General features: G+C 35.4%; 1 protein-coding gene across 2 annotated transcripts in view; it reads left to right on the forward strand.

Annotated features, from left to right (window-relative positions):
• Window positions 1-20,424, forward strand: part of EPB41L5 (erythrocyte membrane protein band 4.1 like 5) — a 183,149-nt gene that overhangs the window by 58,547 nt on the left and 104,178 nt on the right. For both annotated transcript variants that reach the window (XM_058301152.2, XM_071216495.1), the window contains exons 4-11: window positions 10,340-10,382; window positions 11,313-11,391; window positions 12,302-12,346; window positions 12,533-12,585; window positions 15,779-15,899; window positions 16,026-16,113; window positions 16,912-17,000; window positions 19,299-19,368. In XM_058301152.2, the coding sequence (XP_058157135.1) occupies window positions 10,340-10,382; window positions 11,313-11,391; window positions 12,302-12,346; window positions 12,533-12,585; window positions 15,779-15,899; window positions 16,026-16,113; window positions 16,912-17,000; window positions 19,299-19,368 (588 nt within the window). The remainder of the gene's footprint in view (window positions 1-10,339; window positions 10,383-11,312; window positions 11,392-12,301; window positions 12,347-12,532; window positions 12,586-15,778; window positions 15,900-16,025; window positions 16,114-16,911; window positions 17,001-19,298; window positions 19,369-20,424) is intronic.

A 20,424-nucleotide genomic window follows, 5' to 3' on the forward strand; every position in this document is an offset into this window, starting at 1 on the left:
TTGTGTACTTAATTGGTCAGTCACCCTGTGTGGAACCAATCTCTAGCCAGTCTTGCTTACCCCACCTTTATCATTTTGACTGAATTATTTGGGAAGAGGAAGGATTTCTGAAACTTCTAATATTCCAGTTACCTTATTGTGATAGTTTGACACTTTTTGTGGATCCCAGAAGAGGTCATATTCGTAGAGCTTATACATTGCTGTACATGTAAACCAATGGTAAGTGGTAACTCTTGATTAAATCACTTCTGTTAAGGCCCTTTGATTAGACTGGGTGACCCAGGGTGGGTCTTAATCTTCTTTCTGGAGTCCTTTATAAATGGAGGACTAAAAGCAACAGAGACATAGAAGAAAGCTGCAGAGACAGAGAAACTTTACAAGAGGTTGGAATCAGCAAAGCACAGAGACATGGAAAGAGGCTGAAAGAGAAGCTGAGAGCAATGAGGCCTGGAGGAAAGACGAGCCATGTGCCTGATTTCCCACAGCTGAGCACGGGAAAGAAGGAAGCCTGGAAGAGAAGGCAGAGACGCAGACCGGCCTTTGTGCCATTGTGCCTTGCCATGCAGCAGGAGTCCAGAATTGCTGGCAACCAACCTTTGGTGAGACAGCATCTCTGAAGATACCTTGATTTGGACACTTTCACGGCCTCAGAACTGTAAGCTTTTAACCTAATAAGTTCCCATTATAAAAGCCAACCCATTTCTGGTGTATTGCTCCCAGCAGCTTTTAGCAAACTAAAACACAAATACAGAATGTACAGAATGGTACATAAAGCACTCCTTTGAAGATATTGTTGAAGAATTATATCCTCTAGAGGTACGTACGGTTTGGTGTAGGGGGATTGGACAAACAAAAGAAGGTAGGCGTAAGGAAAAGAAAGGGTTGGATTTAGTTAGGAAAATCATACAATTTTTTTTGGTCTAAATTAGGCCACTTTACAAATGAGATTCTTAACCTGATAAAGAGCATTTATGAAAAACTCACAGCAAATATGATCAATGGTAAAAGTCTGAAAGCTTTCTCCCTAAGATCAAGAGGAAGATAAGGATGCCACTGTCACCATTGTTAGTCATCATTGTACTGGAAGTTCTAGCCAAAGCAGTGAGACAAGAGAAAGAAGAAATGGCATCCAAATGGAAAGGGAAGAAGTCAGGCTGTGCCTATTCACAGATGTCATTATTTGTGGCTGAAGAATACTGCTCCATCCTTAATCTTCAAATCTGATCTCATTTTATACAGTCCAGTGGTGATCTTAAACCTTAATTTATGAAAATGAACATTTTGAGCTCTTTCCTTATAAAAATGCATGTGCATATAACATTTTGTCTGCTTTTATATGTAATTCAGGTATCCCTAAAGTTGATTTATGGGTCCCAATTTAGTAACGCTACAGTAACCTGTAGCTTAAGGGAAAATTGATAATATCATTATCTTTTTTTTTTTATATCTCTTCAAGTTTTTATGACAATAATTACCATCATTGAGTATATTTGATCTTTTATTCTCTTGGTGTGATTTAGTTATTAAACCTCATTGTCTGACTCACCAGTAATAGGACTGTGCAGTCTTTCTGGATGAAGTGTTTAGAGAAATACTTTATTTTCTGTCATAAAAATGACAGGATGTGCAATAAAGTTGCCTCATGATATCAGCATTGGAGTGGAATTAGAAAACACAGAAGTAACCCTACACAAGTATGGCCAACTGATTATGACAAATATGCAAATGTAGTTCAGTGGAAGAAGGATATTCTTGTCAAAACAAATGGTGCTGGAGCTATTTGATATCCATAGGCAAAAAAATTATACCTATATACCTATATAAAAATTATATAAAAATTAATTCAAAAGGATAACAGATGTATCTATAAAACATAAATATAAATATTATCTATATAACTTTTAGGAAAAAAACAGGAGAAAGTTTTGGGGAACTGGGGCTTGGAGAAGAGTTAAACATGATACCAAAAGCACAACCCATTAAAAAAAACCATACACAATAAAATGGACATTACCAAAATTCAGTACTTTGCTCTGGCAAAGACCCTGGTAAGAATATGAAAAGACAGTCTATAGACTAGGAGAAAATATTTAGAAATCATATATCTGACAAGACATTTCACCAAAGAGGATTTGTGGATGGCAAATATGAAAAGATGTTCAACATCACTAATTGTTGGGTAAATGCAAGTTAAGGCCATGATGAGATCTATCACTCCACCTGTCAGAACAGCTAAAATGAAAAATAGTGAAACACCAAATGCTGGTGAGGATGCAGAGAAATTGGATCTCTCAGATGTTGGTGGGAATGTAAAATGGTACAGCCATTCCATAAAATAGTCTAGCAATTTCTTTAAAAAACTAAACATATATACTTACTGTAAACACAGCAACTATTCTCCTTGCCATTTATCCCAGAGAAATGAAGACTTATATCCACCTAAAAACTCTTGTGGCCTGTATTTTTGTGACCTCTGTACTGTGCAGTTTGAAAAGATCATACTTAGAGCTTAAAATTTTAACTCCAGTGAAGCATTTAAAGGAGAATTATTTACTAGCATTATAGACACTTATATCTTGCTTCCAGAAAAGGGAAACATAGGTAGCATTTCTCCTAATAATTAGAAAAGAAGGAAAAAGAACTTTAACCTATGAATAGTAATTATGTTTTGCTTTTATCTTAAATTGATTTGAGAGCTTTTTTTGTCTTTGTTTTAAAAGTCTCTGGTTCTTTATGTAAAAGTTTTAAACTTTTCAGCAACCTATTAAAAGTATAAAACATCCTGATCACGTAGGCTATATTTAAAGATTTAAACTGTAATAGTTATTGCAAAAGAAAGTATGATGAGTCACTTGATTACTTGGTATTTGTGGCAACACATGGGATGGAGATGGGGTGTAAGATCCAAAGGTGATGGCTAGAAAACATTTAATTCTGTAGCAGATAAATTGGGTTAAATGGTTCACAAGTGCACTCCTGGAGGCTGCAACATTGGCTCTCTCCATAGCAAATCCAAGATCAGGAACTGAAGGAAGCGAATTCTTGTTATTCCAGTTTTAGGCGTTCCACATCAAAGGTGGAAGTGATACTTGGTGGAATGATCTGTAGGCATAAGGTGGAGATATGTCACTTTGGCTTTCTGACCCTCACTCATCTGGGTTAAGGCAGATTATACTCTAGAATTCTTATATAGTTTCTTGATGATCTGCAAAGCCCCTTTTTCCTAGCCTTAGAACACCATGGAGAGACCTTAATGACTTTTTTTTTTTTTTAAGTTAGAGAAGTTGTGGGTTTACAGAACAATCATGTAAAATACAGGAATGTCATGTACTACTCCAGCCACCAATACCTTGCATTGATATGGAACATTTGTTTCAACTGAAAATAGCACATTTTTATAATTGTACTTTGAATTAAAGTCCATGGTTTAACCTAGAGTTTACTGTTTGTGTAGTATAGTTCCATGGATTTTGTAACACTTTTATTGTTACCATATATACAATCTAACATTTCTCTTTTAAATCATACTCAGATATATATTTCATTGCTTTTAATTGCACTCACAATGTGTGCTACCATCACCACCATCTGTTAACAAAACATTCTTCTCTTCATTCCAAATAGGAACCCTGTGTATTTTAATTCTTAACTTTCCATTCCCTATCCCCACCCCATCCCCTTATAACCTATATTTTAGATTCTGACCCTATGGGTTTGCTTATTCTAATTGTTTCCAGCCAGTGAGATCATACAATATTTGTCCTTTTATGCCTGGCTTATTTCACTGAACATGTCTTCAAGGTTTATCCATGTTGTCACAGTACCAGAATTGCTTCATTTTTATGGCTGAATAGTATTTCATCATATGTATATACTTCATTTTATTTATCCATCCATTGGCTGATGGACACTTAGGTTGCTTCCATCTTTTGGCATTTGTGAATAATGCTGCTATGCACATCAGTGTGCCAGTGTCTGTTCGAGCCCCTACTTTATATCCCTAGCGGTGAGGTTGCTGGGTCATATGATAGTCTTATACTTAGCTTCCTGAGGAGATGCCACACTGTCTCCTACAGGGGCTGCGGCATTCCCAGCAGCAACGAGCAAGTGTTCCTGTTTCTCCGTGTCCTCTCCAATATTGGTGATTTTCCGTTTTTCTAAAAGCAGCCGTTCTAATGGCTCCTCTGCTCCTGTTCAGGGAGGGCTGAAACGATGCCAGTGCCTTTGTCCAGGGTGGGTTGAAGCAATAGCTTCCTTTAGAGCTGGGGCCCAGCAGTTCAAATCGCCAATCAAAAGTGATCAGCTGTGCACTTCGCTGTGCTTGGGGAAGAGGATTTTTATGTCCCTTTCTGTTACCAGCCACTAGTCAGAGACTGGACCTAGTGGCGGCTGCTGGAGAGTGGGGAAGGGCACCAGTAGCTGCTGCGTGGAGAGAGCAACTTAGAGTTCTTTATCATAATTTATCAGCTTCTTCCTCCTGTTCTTCCCTGGATGCTGTACAATGTTCTTCTGCCTCTGGAGTTTGAAAGTTAGTTTCAGACAGTGTCTGCCTGTTCTGTTCAACAGTTGTCCTCGTAGGACTGAGTCCTGGAGTTCCCTGCTCCACCAACTTCCCAAATGATTTCTTGTCTGTGAGGAATCATTTTTTTCTGTCTGCACTGGCCATGTCCAGTGGTGGTAGGTGCTGGCAGTCAGGTGGCTCAGCAGGTGGTGCCTGTGGTGAAAAGACCTGGGGTTGCTCAGTGACTGCCTTCTTTCAGTGCTCAACTTGATTATTTAAAATATTTTTTTAAATGGAGCTCTTTATCAATGGAGAAACAGTAGAACCATTCCCCCTAAAGACAGGAACTTTCAAGCATGTCCATTGTCTCAGCTGCTGTTTAACTTCATAATAGAGAAAATTATAAAAGCTAGAAAGGAGGTAAATTTTTCACTGTTAGCAGAGGATTGTGTACTGAGAGTCAACTGAGAATTTAACAAACAGAAATCAGCAAGGTAGTGAGAATTGATAAATGTTTATCCATTAGAGAAATTAGTAAATTTAATATATATATATATTTAAAATTATGTGTATTGTTAAGTATATATGCTAAACAAGGTGGCACTGTAATAACCTGAAGGAGTAAGTGTAAGGGAAGATGATTTTGCTTGGGTTTTCAGGAAAACTGAAGGTCTTCGTTTTCTTTTTTAATTTATTTAAGCACTTGTTTGTGCTTGCTGTCTGCTCTCAGTGTCTGTTCATTGTGTGTTCGTCGTCTTTTTTAGAAGGCACTGGGAACCAAACCCAGGACTTCTGATGTGGGAGGGAGGCGCCCAAAGACTTGAACCACCCTCTGCCCCCTCTTGTTATGTCTCTCATTGTGTTTCCTCATAGTTTCTCTTCGTTGTGTCATCTTGTTGCTTCAGCTCACCGTGCCAGCCTGTCACATCAGCTTGCTGTCTTGTTCATCTTCTTTAGGAGGCACTGGGAATTGAACCTGGGACCTCCTGTGTGGTAGGCAGGTGCCCAACTGCTTGAGCCATATCTGCTTCCATCCTGGACTTCTTGTTGCCCAAAATGTTGGCTTGGAACTTATGGCTAATAATACTCTGAAATTGATTATCTTTGTCAGTATTGTGAGTTATTTTTTCAGAATATATTCAAAGAAATAGAATTATCAAGTCAAGGAGACAGATTTTTAAGCTTTTTGATGATGTTGCCAAATTGAACACCATCTTTGGTTTGTCAGAGTAACCATAAGTTTTCTTTTATCTAGTAGTGTTGTTTTGTTTTAACTAACATTTGTGTTATCAAATACTGCATCAGAAAGAAATATCCTGTAATTCATAATTCGTTTTCTGTTGGTTAATAATTACAAAAGAAAAAGGTAATACTTTTCTAATGAGATATTCGCAAGAATCTTCTGTGATGAACCTAAGGTTTGTTTAGTGAGGTCTAGTGATTTGTAGAGGCTGGTTTTGAATATAGGTATTTTGATTCTTAAGAAGAATGCTGTTTTCACTAGATACTTGTGCTTTGTGGTGGTTTTGCATGCTGATCGTTGACTGACACTAAAAACCAACAAAAACAAACCTCAGGCACCACAAAATATTAGCTGAATGCCGTAGAAGATTCTATTCAACAACAAAACGAGGAATTTCGTAAATAAATTAATTGGGGCCATGTAAGGCTATGTGAACTTTTGCTGTTGTTGTTTTTTTAATAAGACTTATTTTTTATTTATTTCTCTCCCTGCCCCCCTCCACCAGTTGTCTGCTCTAGGTGTCCATTTGCAGTGTGTTCTTCTGTGTCCACTTGCATTCTTGTCAGCAGCTCCGGGAATCTGTGTCTCTTTTTGTTGCGTCATCTTGCTGCATCAGCTATCTTGTGTACAGTGCCACTCCTGGGCAGGCTGCATTATTTTCGCGCAGGGCAGCTCTCCTTGTGGGGTGCACTCCTTGTGTGTGGGTCTCCCCTACACAAGGGACACCCCTGTGTGGCATGGTACTCCTTGTGCATATCAGCACTGCGCATTATCCAGCTCACCATACCGGTCAGGAGGCCCTGGGGATAGAACCCTGGACCTCCCAAAATCCTCTTCCCTTGCTGGGTTTTTAAAATGTGCTGAACCCTTTGAGGTAAAGGAACTTGGAAATAGTCAGGTTATGAAAGTTGGTCTGTGTGGTAAGTAGGTTTATGTTGTCAGAACATTAATCAAAAGTAAGTGAATTAAGTCTAAAAATTACCTCCAAGCCCCATTCTATGCAATTTTGATGGTATGCTCTTTTCTTTTTTAAAGTGTTTTCCCAAAGTAGACTTTGTGCTCTGTCTCCCATGAGTGAATATAACCTATTGGATTCACCTGCATTTCCATTATGAGTTTAACTTTCACAGATACTCAGCATATTTATATTACGCAGACACAGTGGAAAGTGTGCTTATGTTTTATTAATGGTCAATTTAAATGTTCATTTGGAGTATCTTATAATACAGAATGTTAACTCCAAAAAAAGTAATCATCCAGGAGGAATCTGTAGTGAAATCTAGACCAAATTGTAGCATCTGTAATAAATTAGATTACAGCAATTTATTTTTCCTGTTTTTTTAGCTTAGGATTTTTAACATTTGTTAAAAAATAATCCTTTAATTCAGATCAACAGCCTCCACTCACAGAAGAAATATTTTTCTCAGCACAGAGACAATTATTTTGAAAGATGGTTAACATTTCTCTGCCTCTTAAGCTCTCTGTGCAGCAGTAGCAGAGCATTTCTCTAGAGCAATGTAGGTGTTGAGAAGGCAGGAATCATTCTAATCATTTGCTGTGCTTGTGATACATATTATTTATATTTTGAAACCCACAATGAAATATTTGCTTTTCTATTCCCAGTTCATCAGGTCGTAAAGAAATGTGGCGTTCCACATCCTTTGATATCTAAGTTTATCAACTGAACTTTAAAAGTAGATCACAAGGGAATTTGTATCCTTGTATGAGGAAAAAGAACCATCTTAGTTTACAGTAAGCATCCAAGAACCTATATCTGCATTCTCTCACCTTTATCTTCTAATGTAATTTAAGCTCAACTCCTAAAGATCCTGATTCAAGGAAAATACTATCAGTGCCTGTCTCTTAGCTCTGAATTTTCCAGTCCCAGGGCTTGGAATGTGGAGGAGATGAGAGAAAACAGACTTGAGGATATGCAAACATGAACTCAGACCTTCCCCAGAGAACAACACCCACAGCTCCCCCGGGTCCTGCATCTCGCTTTAAAATGGGTTCCATTCTTTAGCTGAGTTTTGAGGCATCTTATGGGAGCACAAATCCTAGAAACTATTCCATACAGGTAGAAAAGATATTAAAACACATACTTGAAAGAAAACTGAGCCTTTATTCACTGGGATGAGGTTATGTTTAATGTATTGGTTGGTAGAGCACAAATTGGAGTAGAACGTCATACTCATAAGACTAGCCCTAAACAGTTCTAAACAGGAGGAAATGTAAGTTATACTTGTCTTAAGAAAAACTTTAGGTTGTTCTTGAAATAATTATTTTAAGATATTTTGTTAAATAATATATTAATGTTTCCTTCTGTATAGTCCTCTTAATTTTTATTTAGCCTGTTGATTTTCAGGTTGTTATTCTTCACTCTTTACCAAAACACATGCACATGCACTAATTCTTATTTCTTTTTCTTCTTTAAAACTCTGGAGGGAATCAGAAGAAACCGATAACATCTTGCGGGTGGGGATGCTTGTGGGTAGTGCTGGTGATAGAAAATCAGGTATATATGGAGGATGCTCTTGTGGTTTTGGACTGTTGAGAGTACCTTTTAATAATACTGAAAAGTTAAACTATTTGAATGCATTACCTGTACAAAGGATTATGATGAGGGGCCCATGATGATTGTTTTAAGTAATACATGTTGGTAGTAGAATAAGTGGAAAATAAAGGAAAGCACAACCACCTAGAGATAACATCTGTTACTATTTTGCTATAGAGTATTTCAGTCCAAAATAAATACATATTTGCACATTTTGACAAAACAATTTATATAATAGTTTTAATATTTTATACCCTACCTTTTAAAATTTAACAATATATTGTAGATAATTTTCCAGATCCTTAAGTAGTTGCCCTTGTTCTTTTAAATTGCTCGTGGTGTTTAATCATATTGAAATACTTTATTTTATTTTAAACAGTTCACTATTGTCGGGAATATAGGATGTCTTACATTTCTCTGATTTAATTCCTCATAGGTAAATCTGCATACATCCGTCATTTCTAGATGTACAGTTGCTGGGTCAAGGACACAGTTATTTTTAAGGCACTAGAAACTGCCTAATCAAATTGTTTCCTAGAAAGGCTGTGCCAATTTAACACTCACTAGGATGTATAAGAATACCTGTTTTCCTAACCATGAAACACAGTACCTAGATGACCAGCCATATACTTGTTTAGTAATTGAAGTATAATAGATAAAACTTGAAGATAGGACTAATCCCAGGTCTCTGATTCTGGGGAGAAAATAACTTGGGGCATCTAAACTAGTTTTATTTGGTACCCTGTGTGGAAATGGCATCAGGCTGTGGTATGTATTTAGGACAGTCGGGTCTGAGATTTTGGGGTATTGGATTGCTGGGCAGGACATGATGGATGATGGACTGTTTGCTGTCCTAAGGAAATGACTTTCCTCCTCATGGTTGGAATGTTTGAAGTGTTTTCCACTCATAGATAAGGTTGTATTCATCCTCCTGGCTGGCCTACCATTCTATTGGAGGAATGTGTAAAACTGAACATTTGCTAGATTGACATATGCTTAAAAGTGGATGTTCAATTGAATTTATTAAAAGATGTGAGATGGCTGACTAAGTAGCCTACACACTTGCAGTCAGAGAACATATTGGACAGTTTTTTGAGCACCACGCTTCAGTGGGCAGTTACCCTGTTGTACATTGGTAGTTTTGTGAATTTTGCTTTGGGTGGAAGAGTCTGGAGAGAAGAGGCTAGGCAAATAATTGGTCAGAAAAACAAACAGTTACAAATCTGTTAACAACGCTGCCTTGTTTAGCTACTCTTTGCTTATCTGGATTTCTGAAACTGGATTCCTTGGCTCTGTGAACTAGTTAGCACAAGAACACTCCTTTCATTTAGGCTGCCTGGAATTGTAAGCATGCTGGAGGGAACACAGCCCTGCATTTTTAATTGGAAGTGCATCCTGTTAATGTTAGGACTTGGTGGTATAAAGGGATTAATAATGAGAACTGAGCTGAGAATGGTTTGTCTGTGGAAGTATCTGGGATTAGTTCTTAGGTCTCTTTGTGTCATGGATATTTCAGAGTGAAGAGGTTACATAAACCAGACTGCTAGTTACAATATTAATACACTTTGTTTGTAAAGCAGAGGAGTAAAAGACTGCTTCATTTAATAGCAAGGACCTTGGTTATGAGAAAGATCTCGTTTTACCCTGAAGTCCCCTTCAAAGAGTACAACCTCTGAACAGAATCTGTTTTGGAAATTTAGGTCACATAACACCTAAATTTTAGTTATGCTCTATTATAAGTCTTAGAGTTTTATTACATTTGAACCAGACATTGGAATATGAGGGTGCTTTTCTTCCCATCTAATTTTAAGAGTTCTGATAGAGTCATGTACTTGGAAACAGTGAAGAAAACGAAGGGCTAAGTTTAGAATATTATCCTCATTACTGAGAAAGAAAATAGTTTAAGAAGTCACATATCTGGTTTTAGGTCTTATTTGTTCAAGTTTTCTTTCAGAAGCACATTTTTCTTTATTAAAATTATGGATGTAGACCCTCTTAAAAAAACTGTTTAACTCTACTACATTTTTGTTTTTGTTTTTAGCACTGGTTGGATGGTACAAAGAGCATCAAGAAGCAAGTAAAAAGTAAGCATTGAAAAATTATTTATGAAAGAATTTGAAATTGAATATACTGGGAACTCTGATTCTTAGTAGTAAGGACATGTTTCAAATTAGGTTTTTAGCATCTCTCCTTCCTAAAAATAATTTCATTTTAATATACTGACCCCTACCCCCCAAGTTACATACATTTGATGCTAATCTGGATTCAGGAGCCTTTGGTTTAAGTTTCTAGGAAAAAGGCCTACAGCTTGCACTTTCATGAAGTGCTTAACTTTTATTTAGTCCTGTTGGAATTTTCCTGTTTGGCTTCTACTTGCCATCTGCCCTGCTCTAGAAAATATCGTGAGTCTTTAAGGCTATAGCTTTATTATAATTATTATTCAGAATAATGAAATGAAAACAATTCACATAGAATGTCAGTGTTATTCCTAGAAGTAGTCCAGAGAAAATACCAGTATCCAGTCCATAATCCACTTTGTTCTTTGTAGTGTCAAGAGATTACAGGACAGATTAACACGTCTTTATAAAAATAATGGGGACGCAGAGCATTTAGAGTTCAGTGGACTAGCTGAAGTGCATTTGAAGGAGTGTGGGAGGATTTGCTCTGAGCAGTTAGTAACTCAGGCATTCCTCAGTGCTCTCAAGTAAAACAGCTCTGCGTATTTTCAGGGCATTAATGCATTTAGTCCTGAACTATTAGAATTAATCTAGAGCTATCTATTTTCAGGAGGACAAATGATTATGATAGTATTATAAAATGGATGGTGCATTTCTGAATGTATTGATTGGTTTTGTATCATTTCAATCTGCAGACTGACCTGAAATAATGCCATAAATAACCTGTTAGACTCTGTCCACATTTCTTGAGTAGATTTTGACTAATTTACTGGCTGCAGAGTCTTACTATTTAAATAAAAAATTAAAGTTTTTATCTGATTGTTTTTTTAATGGCAGTTGGTTCACCCTATTGTCTGCATCTACGAGTTAAATTTTATTCCTCAGAACCAAATAATCTTCGTGAAGAACTAACCCGGTAAGACCACTATAGATTTGTAAGGGTGTGTTTTGTTAGTTTTAGTCAGGCAAGCTAACAGTTGTCTTTAGAATTGTTCCCAGTATATGGACAGTGGGTGAAATAGATTCCTTACCCCTAATAGCAAAACCTCCAACAATAGAATTTCTTTGTGGGACAGTATTTTGTAAGTGTGTGATTCTCTACCTTTATTTATAGGTTATCAAATGAAAGATTTAACACACCAGCATCTTTTCAAAGTATCATTATCAACTCATGGGTTTTAAATGGGATAGATGTATTTCAATCCATTGCAGTATTATCTTTATTGATGTTCAAAACAACCTGATTTTGGTTGTTGGGAATTTATTCACATTGACTCCTGACTTTCTTTACCCTTTGAAATCCCACTTTTTAATGAAAAATGTTAAAGTCGTTATTTGGTTGAGTAGATTTGAGTAAACTTCAAGTAGATAATATACAACTTTTTATTTTGTTCTGCCTCTTTGATATTTATTCATTAAATCTATATCGCAGATCTGTAACTACACGCACACCAACCATTTATGAAGTGCAAAGGTTGTCATTGTTGAATCCCTTTAGATTTCCTCTTGAGCATTCCATAGTTACATGCTTGCCAGTGCTCAGTCATGTGGGAGGTGAATGTGTTGTCAAATTAGATTACGGAATTCATTCTCAGTCATTTGCAAATTTGCTATACTGGACCCTGTGCTCTTTTCCTTGCTGTTATCTTATGGACAATTTCCTGAGGGTCATGCTTTTCTTTTTTTAAAATCTTATTTTTCCTTTATAGAATTTATTGGGAAAAATTCTATTATTCAGAAGTTTCCTCTCAAATTAGAAGGATAGAATTATTTTTCCACAGTAAATTATTCTGTTGAGTTATATTTGTGCCTTTTATTTTTCTTAGGTATTTATTTGTTCTTCAGTTAAAACAAGATATTCTCAGTGGAAAGTAAGTATTACTTATTTGAGGTAAATTGTGCATTGTTTGGGTGGTTGAAAACAATTCAAAGAAGTAAATTCATAGTTAATTACAAAAAAGAAACGGCCAACATTCAAAGCATGCTATTATTTACAATTCTATTAAAGTGAAGGCTGTGGAGTTGACTTGTCTCACAAATTTGTGTTTCACTCTCAGGTTAGAATGTCCCTTTGATACAGCTGTTCAGTTAGCAGCTTATAATCTGCAAGGTAAGCAGTTCTTACGTTGACCATTAAGACTAAAGCATACTTCTTTTTTCTGGGTTCTTTTTAGTTAAGGTATGTCAAAAGAGTCAAAGTGATGTATAAGAAAAGAGACATTGCCATTTTCATCTAAAGTAACTTGTGTTGATATCCAACTCTTTTATTTGTTTACATTGCCTCCTTTTTCATCCCTTTCATTTTCATTTTTTTAAGGCAATTTTATTGAGATTTATTCATATACCACACAGTCTATACAAAGTGAACATTTTGTGGGTTTGGGTATAGTCACAGAGTTGTACATTCACCCCCCAATCAATATTCAGAGCATTTCATTGTCCTTTAATTTTTTTCTTCTTTCTCCCTTTCCATCTGTAGTTTTTCAAAATAAAAATTGCAATCCATTTGATAATACGACAAATGTTATGATTGGGCTCTCAACTAATAGGTTTTCCTTGAAAAGAATGCAGTAATAATACAAGTAAATTTTTATAGCCTAATGATTTGCATTCTTTAGTTTTATTTTATTTTATTTTATTTTTTGTAGTAATCGATTTGCTTCCTCCTTTACCTTGCACGCAATGTATTTACTTAAATCTTTAATTTTTAACAACTCAGTTTTATTGATACAGATTAATAATGTTACGATTCATCCAAAGTATATAGTCAGTGGTATTTGGTATAATGATATAGTTGTACATTCACCACTTCAGTCTTTTTAGAGCATTTTCATTATTTAAAAAATAGTAATAATAATAATAAACAGGAAAGCAGATGTGGCTCAAGCAGTTGGGCTCCTGTCTACCATATAGGAGGTCCAGGATTTGGTGCCCAGGGCCTCCTGGTGAAGGCACGCTGGCCTGTGTGGCAAGTTGGACTACATAGAGAGCTGGTGCAGCAAGATGACACAACAAAAAGAGACACAGAGGAGAGATAATAAGAGATGCTGCAGATTAGGGAACTGTGGTGGATCGCCTCTCTCCCACTCCAGAAAGTCCCAGGATCGGTTCTCAGACCCGCCTAGTGAGAATACAAGCAGACACAGAAGAACACACAACTAATGGACACAGAGGGCAGACAGTGGAGGGAAGGGGAAGAAATAAATAAAATAAAAATCTTAAAAAAATAATAGACAAGAAAATTCTTCACTTCTCAATCTCTCTGTGTTTTCTCTGCTGTACAAAGCTGCTATTTCTGGCTATTCTTCACATTTATCTCTTAAGCAGTTTTATTGAGATATATTCACATACCATATGATCTATGTATAATCAGTGACTATTAGTATAATCACAATGTTATGGCGATTCCAAATTTACCCTTAAACTCTCTCTAAGATGAGTAGTATTTATTTGCCATTATATCGATAATAATCCATTTTAGGCTTTATGGTAAGGATATTTAAGAAAGCATATTTTCCTGTTGATGTAGGGTTTAGTGATTAGAGGAAATTTCTGACTTCTAAAAATTTGCCACCAATGTAAATTGTTGTCTACCTGCCTCCATCCACTGTTGTACTTGGTCTTTAAATTAAAACTTGTATTTTCATCTGCAGAATGTCAGATAGACACTAGCTTGAAAATGTTATACCTCCAGCATTATAACGATAAGAAATATGTGGTTGCATACTTATTTTCTTGAAAGCACACCCTTTACATTTCAGTATTTTCCTGTATGAGGTCGTTAATTCTGAAAACTCTCAGATCTACTGAAAAGCTGTCGTTTTCAATATCTGTATTATGCCACTTACTGCTTTATAAACTCTTTCTGTGCCTCACTATAAGTTTCATACCATGCAAAGTACAGTTATGCCTTCCACATCATGACTTTCCCCATCACGGTTTCAATATATTGTGGTTTGGCTTAAGAAATTAAATGGGAATTTGGGGGGAGTTTTGAGGAAGACACAGAAAAGATTTAGAAACTCAGAAATACATAAAATATATGTATAGTATTGTATAATATTGCCTATGACCAAATACTTAACCCAGATTTTACAGTAAGCAGGGGGAAGTGGCTGTGGCTCAAGCAGTTGGGCTTCCATCTACCGTATGGGAGGTCCAGGGTTCGACATCTGGGGCCTCCTGGTGAAGGCAAACTGGAGGGGAAAAATAAATAAATCTTTAATAAAAAAAGATTTTACAGTAAGGTACTATAAATACCCCAAAAAAGAAAAAGAAAAAATTAAAACTTCTTCTATAGTATAAAGGGAGGGCCAAAAAATTCTACACAGATTATCCAGATTGTGGAGGCGCTGTCGTCCTGCCCCCACGATATAGAAGAGATAACTCTGTATGCCTCTCAAAAACAGGGTATTCATGCATTTTTGTGTATTTTAACAAAAATAGTTTAACACATAATAGTGTGATTCATATAACTGGCTTTGTTCTGTGTTCTCTTAATCCTTCTATCGTATTTCCTCCCAAATACAAACTCTTTCTTACTTTCTTTTTCATCATGGCACCCGTGTTTTTCAGATTCCTCCAAACTTCATGTTATATGATATGCATCTGTTTGACCTAAGTATAGTATTAACGAAATCCTATGAATTTTTAAGGTCCGTAGAATAAATTTGGTAAAGTCTCCATTTACTCCCATATTAATAAAATCTCCTTGTTTCTCGTATATGAATGTTTTACCTAGATTAATTTTTTTGTATTAGCATTTCCTCAGTTTCTAGTTCATGTTTTTTGATATCCTTAAAAAATAATTAACTGGCACCTGTACTAAGCATCTAACTAATATGCATAGAACATGGTACCATATGCCTTTTTTTTTTCCCCATATACCTTTGTAAGATATAGTCCCTGTCCTCCTGTAATTTAAAATTGTTAATCTTATTTAAATATGCTTAAATTTTTGCTAAAATTTTTCATTTATTCATTATAAGATGCAAAGGTTTTTCTCTGGACATCTACAGAGTTTTCCAAAAGTTATGCACTGTAAAGTATTAACAAATTAAAAGAAAGACATTTAATTAAAAATATGCCAGCAACAACAAGTATGTGGTTTGTGTATACAGACCGATACATCAAAGCTAGATTCACTTTGGGGAACGATCTGGGTATTTTGAATTGATAGTTTAAAAAGGAGTCTTGTGAATTTTTTTTAGCAGTTTTTATAATAATGTGTTTTGAAGAAGAATTTAACAGAAAGAAATGTATTAGTACTAACAAAAATATAACCTTGTGAAATATATTTGTAGCTGAACTTGGCGATTATGATCTTGCTGAGCATACACCTGAACTTGTGTCTGAGTTCAGATTTGTGCCTACCCAGACTGAAGAGATGGAGCTGGCTGTTTTTGAGAAATGGAAGGAATACAGGTACTTAGCATTTGATTAGTCACCACTGTAGTTACTTCATATTTGTTTTCTTCCACTCCTATCCTTGGTATAGAATTAATTTTATATTTATCATCATTTTAAAAATTATTGTTTTTTAAATTTTAGAGGTCAGACACCAGCACAAGCTGAAACCAATTATCTGAATAAAGCCAAATGGCTAGAAATGTATGGGGTTGATATGCATGTGGTCAAGGTAGGTACTGTGTTGTGATGCTTTTTCTTTATTCTTTCCTTGGAGACTCAAAGTGACTGTGGCTTTTTTCAGTATGGAAGAGGGCAAGCAGTTTGCATAGGCTATTGCTGATTATTTCGAATAGGTGGTTGAGAAGGTTTAGATTCTTTTGTAAAACACCAAATGACTAGAATCCCACATAGAGGTTCACTCTGAAAGAAGAGAAACAACCAGAATCCCAAAGAAAGATGTGCCCATGCTTAAAAGCTTTGTTTTTCAGCTGTGAAAAATATTGTTTTTTAAAATTTTAAACTGCTTTTCAGTCTTTTCATTCATATTACCATTACTTTATATCACTTAAATTAGAGCTGTCTCTGTTAAAATCCTTAGGAAGAAAAGTTGAAAATTGATAGTTTGAGAAGACTTTAATAAACTATAAAACAACTTGCTCTACTGATTTGTTTTATATAATTAGCTGCATTCTCCCAGAAAGGCAATCTTTGCAAAATTTGTAATTTAAGTGGTAAATAGAATATAGGAAGTATTTAGAAAGAGCTTTCTTTATAATATAACTACCCACTTTCAATGAAGATGTCTTTTAAAACTGTAGTGTTTCAGTGACTAAAACTAAAAATGTATGTGTAAATTTTCCTGACAAAGTTATTTTGGATTCTTTAATTCTTAAAAATATCTTGCATATTAATATTAGCCTGTATATAATTAATATAATTCTTTGTGAAAATAAGTTAACTTTTGTACAAAAATGTGAAGCCTGCTTTAGGTAAGTAAAGCTAACAAATTTTGCTCTCCCTAAATTAGGCTAGAGACGGAAATGACTATAGTTTGGGACTAACTCCAACAGGAGTCCTTGTTTTTGAAGGAGAGACCAAAATTGGCTTATTTTTTTGGTAAGTTAATGCCAAGCATACTTACTGTTTTTTTTTTTATTAATAAAAACATATCTAGAGTTTAGAAATAAAATATTTCTGAAAAGCTTGTAAATGAAAAGCAGCTCTCTCCTCTCCATATCCTTACCCATCTTTATTCCCATTCCTCACAGGCAGTTTTTAAACTAGTTTTAATTTCAAGGTATGCCAAAACACATGTCGTAAAGAAATGTAGCATTTCTCTATGTAGTAAAGGTTCATATGATTCTCACTCTCTGCATGTGGTTATGTCACTCTCTTTAGTTTTTCTCCTGGATATTTTTCTGCTTTTAGTAATGTACTTTGTTCCACAGACTAGTATCTTTACTCCTTATTGTGATACAATATTAGTACCTTTCCCTTTAAGCTTTTGGTTCCCTATATCCTGACTTCTATCTACTTCTATCATCCATACTTTTCAATTATATTTACATTTTAGTTTTGTATCAAAGGTAGATTTTACTTGCATTTTTTAAACCATAATTAAATCCTTCAGGTTTTGGTTGGTTCTAAATGGTGAAAATCAGGAAATAGTGTGTACATTATTATTATTATTATCTAAGTCAGAATTGGCACACAGATTGGGATTAATTTCCTTTCTTGTATAACTTTTTGTTTTTCCTATAGTTCTTGGCTTCCCCAACCTGCACCCCACACACACCTTAGAATTGCCTACCTTTGTCTTCTCCTTAAAGAGAAAGTTGTATTGAACAGGTGTGTTCCAGTTTGAACTGTTTGCTCTCCAGGGTGCTGTACAACTTTCATCTGGGGACTTCCCTTTCCTGCTTTCTCAGCTAGCATCCTGTGTCTTCTTCCATGTTTTCTTCTTTCTTTACTTTTGTTTTTCTGGTATGTATCCTCAAGTAAGTGTTAAAGAAAAGGGTATAGGCAGTAAATTGTTTGGATCCTTAGATAAATGAAAATGGTTTTATTCTTCTCTTAAACTTGCTTGATAGTTGGATTGAAATTGGAATTTTAGGTTGAAAATTATTTCTCTCAGAAATTTGAAGCCTGGGAGCAGAGGTGGCTCAAGTAATTAGGTATCTCCCTTCCACATGGGAAGCCTTGGGTTCAGTTCCCAGTATCTCCTATAAAGATGACTAGCAGACAGCAAGCATAAACAATGAGGGTGGGGAGAAGTAAATATTAAAATTTTTTTTGAAGGTAATATTTTATCTTAGTTTTGTATCTAGTGCCCCTCCTGGGGACTTTCTGAAAGGCTTGAGTGGAATACCTTCATAATTTTCCCCTGAAGGTTGAGGAGCTGGGTATTTATATACCCATGCCTGGTATAATAATTCGCGGGTATTCAGTTTGCCCTGTGAACAGGTAGAACTTGCTTCAAGACCAGGGAATGCCCTCAGAAAGAGTAACAGACACCTTTTGTGATACCTCATAAGGTTGTTGTGAGGATTGAGTTAGTCCATGTAAAGCCTTTATTGGGGCAGCTAGCATGCAGTGGGCATTATGTAAGTGTTTGCTATTCAAGTGCTATTCAAGCTCTTCCCCATCTCTCCCTCCTCTTGTTTATGTACTTGTTTACTTATTTCAGTGCAGCTCTTATAAATAAGTTATGTTTTGTGGTTATATTTTACATGCTGTATTTTAAAATTAGCCAATGGGAGTGAGAGTCACATTGTTTTGACATGCATAGTTCGTGGAAGTACAGAGTTCAAATGTGGTAGGTGGTTTAGGAGTTCAGTAGAGTTAGGGAGATGAGTTGTCTCCAGAAAATTGACCGTAAGGTGAGTCTTTTTTTTTTTTAACTTTTAAAAATTGAAGATGTTATTTCCTTGAACCAAAATTGCTATAGTAAATAGAGTTGCAGGCCCTAATCAGTAATTGATTTTTCCTTTTGCTTTTTTTTAAAGTTCTGTGGTCTTTCCTATATCTAGTCCCTGTGCTGCTGCTTTAACATTGACACAATTTTACTTAGACCTGAAGAATATCTGATACCATAGTTAGAGACTGTGAAATATATATGGGTTTTTTCATTATTCCTTTTCCTTTACCATTTGCAGTGCCTAACATTTGTACAGCACCAATTTTGCCAGTGGTATTGCTTTTGAAATGTATATATTTTTCCGTCTTCCTAATTATTTTTTATATTGAAGCCTCCTTTAATGAGCAAAGCAGATTACTTTTACTCTCTTATCATTTTTAAATTCTGAAGTTAGAGGATTTTAAATGTGCTTGAAGTAAAACCAAAAAAAAATTTTTTTTTTTTTTATTTAGAGGACATTTATTTGTAATCTGGCTGTCATTCCCATATTATTATAGGCCCAAGATAACCAGATTGGATTTTAAGAAGAATAAATTAACCCTGGTGGTTGTAGAAGATGATGTTCAGGTAGGAATTATATTACATTACTTATTTAATAGTAACTATACTATATAGTAACTTACGTCTTTAAAAGAGGGCATGTACATCATTGTTTTATAGTCAGAGAGGAGAAACTTAGTAGAATTTATAATTTAATTAAATAATTTCCTGCTTCAGATTACATTATCCTAAAAATATATGTTGTTGCCCTTAAGTTTAAAAGTAATATTTTCATTGATAAACATGTGAGATGTATATTATGTTTAAATGACTTCTAATTTATCTTCAAACCTGTCCAGAAAGGTTAATCCAGAAATCTACCCAATATTCTTTAAGAAAGCCTTCTAAATTAAGGGTTAGCTTTTTTTCCTTTCATTTCAAATCTAGTTCCTAATTGATATACACAACATTGATGCATTTCTAATACATTATGCTAAGTGAAAGAAGCCAAACTCAAAAGCTTACTTACTGTGTGATTTCATTTATATGACGTTCAGGGAAAGGCAGAATTACAGGAGAATATATCAGTGATTGCTTAGGGTTAGGGTAGGGAGAGGGGGTTTGACTATAACAGGCCATCTTGAGGGAAATTTTTGGACCAAGGCAACTGTTCTGTATCCTCATTTTTTTGGTGGTGGTTATATGACTCTGCATTTGTCAAAACTCACAGAATTGCTCACCTAAAATAAACAGTATCAGTCAGCTGGGTGTTTGTAAAAGATTTTTTAAGAACGTATCTAAATTAGCTGGTATTTCCACATATGCTTTAATAACCTGAAATATTTTTACTTAAAACACTTAACCATGGAAAGCATATGAGTTGTTGTTCCTTCTTTCCCAGCCACCCCTTTTCCTTCTCTACAAGTCACCAGTGCTGCTACTTTCCACAATTTTAAGAAACATTTTGTCAACTCTGAAAAAATTGGGATACATCTTAGTATAGATGTTGTCTAAAAATTATTGACCAGGGCCTGGCCATCATATGCAGTTATCATGGCTTGCATGTGTTTAAATTAGCCATCGCCACTTCAGCTGAGTTATGTGCAGTGTTAGCTCTACATGTTAAGTTTGTTATTTAAAATG

Source organism: Dasypus novemcinctus, chromosome 7 (assembly GCF_030445035.2).
Source record: "Dasypus novemcinctus isolate mDasNov1 chromosome 7, mDasNov1.1.hap2, whole genome shotgun sequence".
Lineage (NCBI taxonomy): Eukaryota > Metazoa > Chordata > Mammalia > Cingulata > Dasypodidae > Dasypus > Dasypus novemcinctus.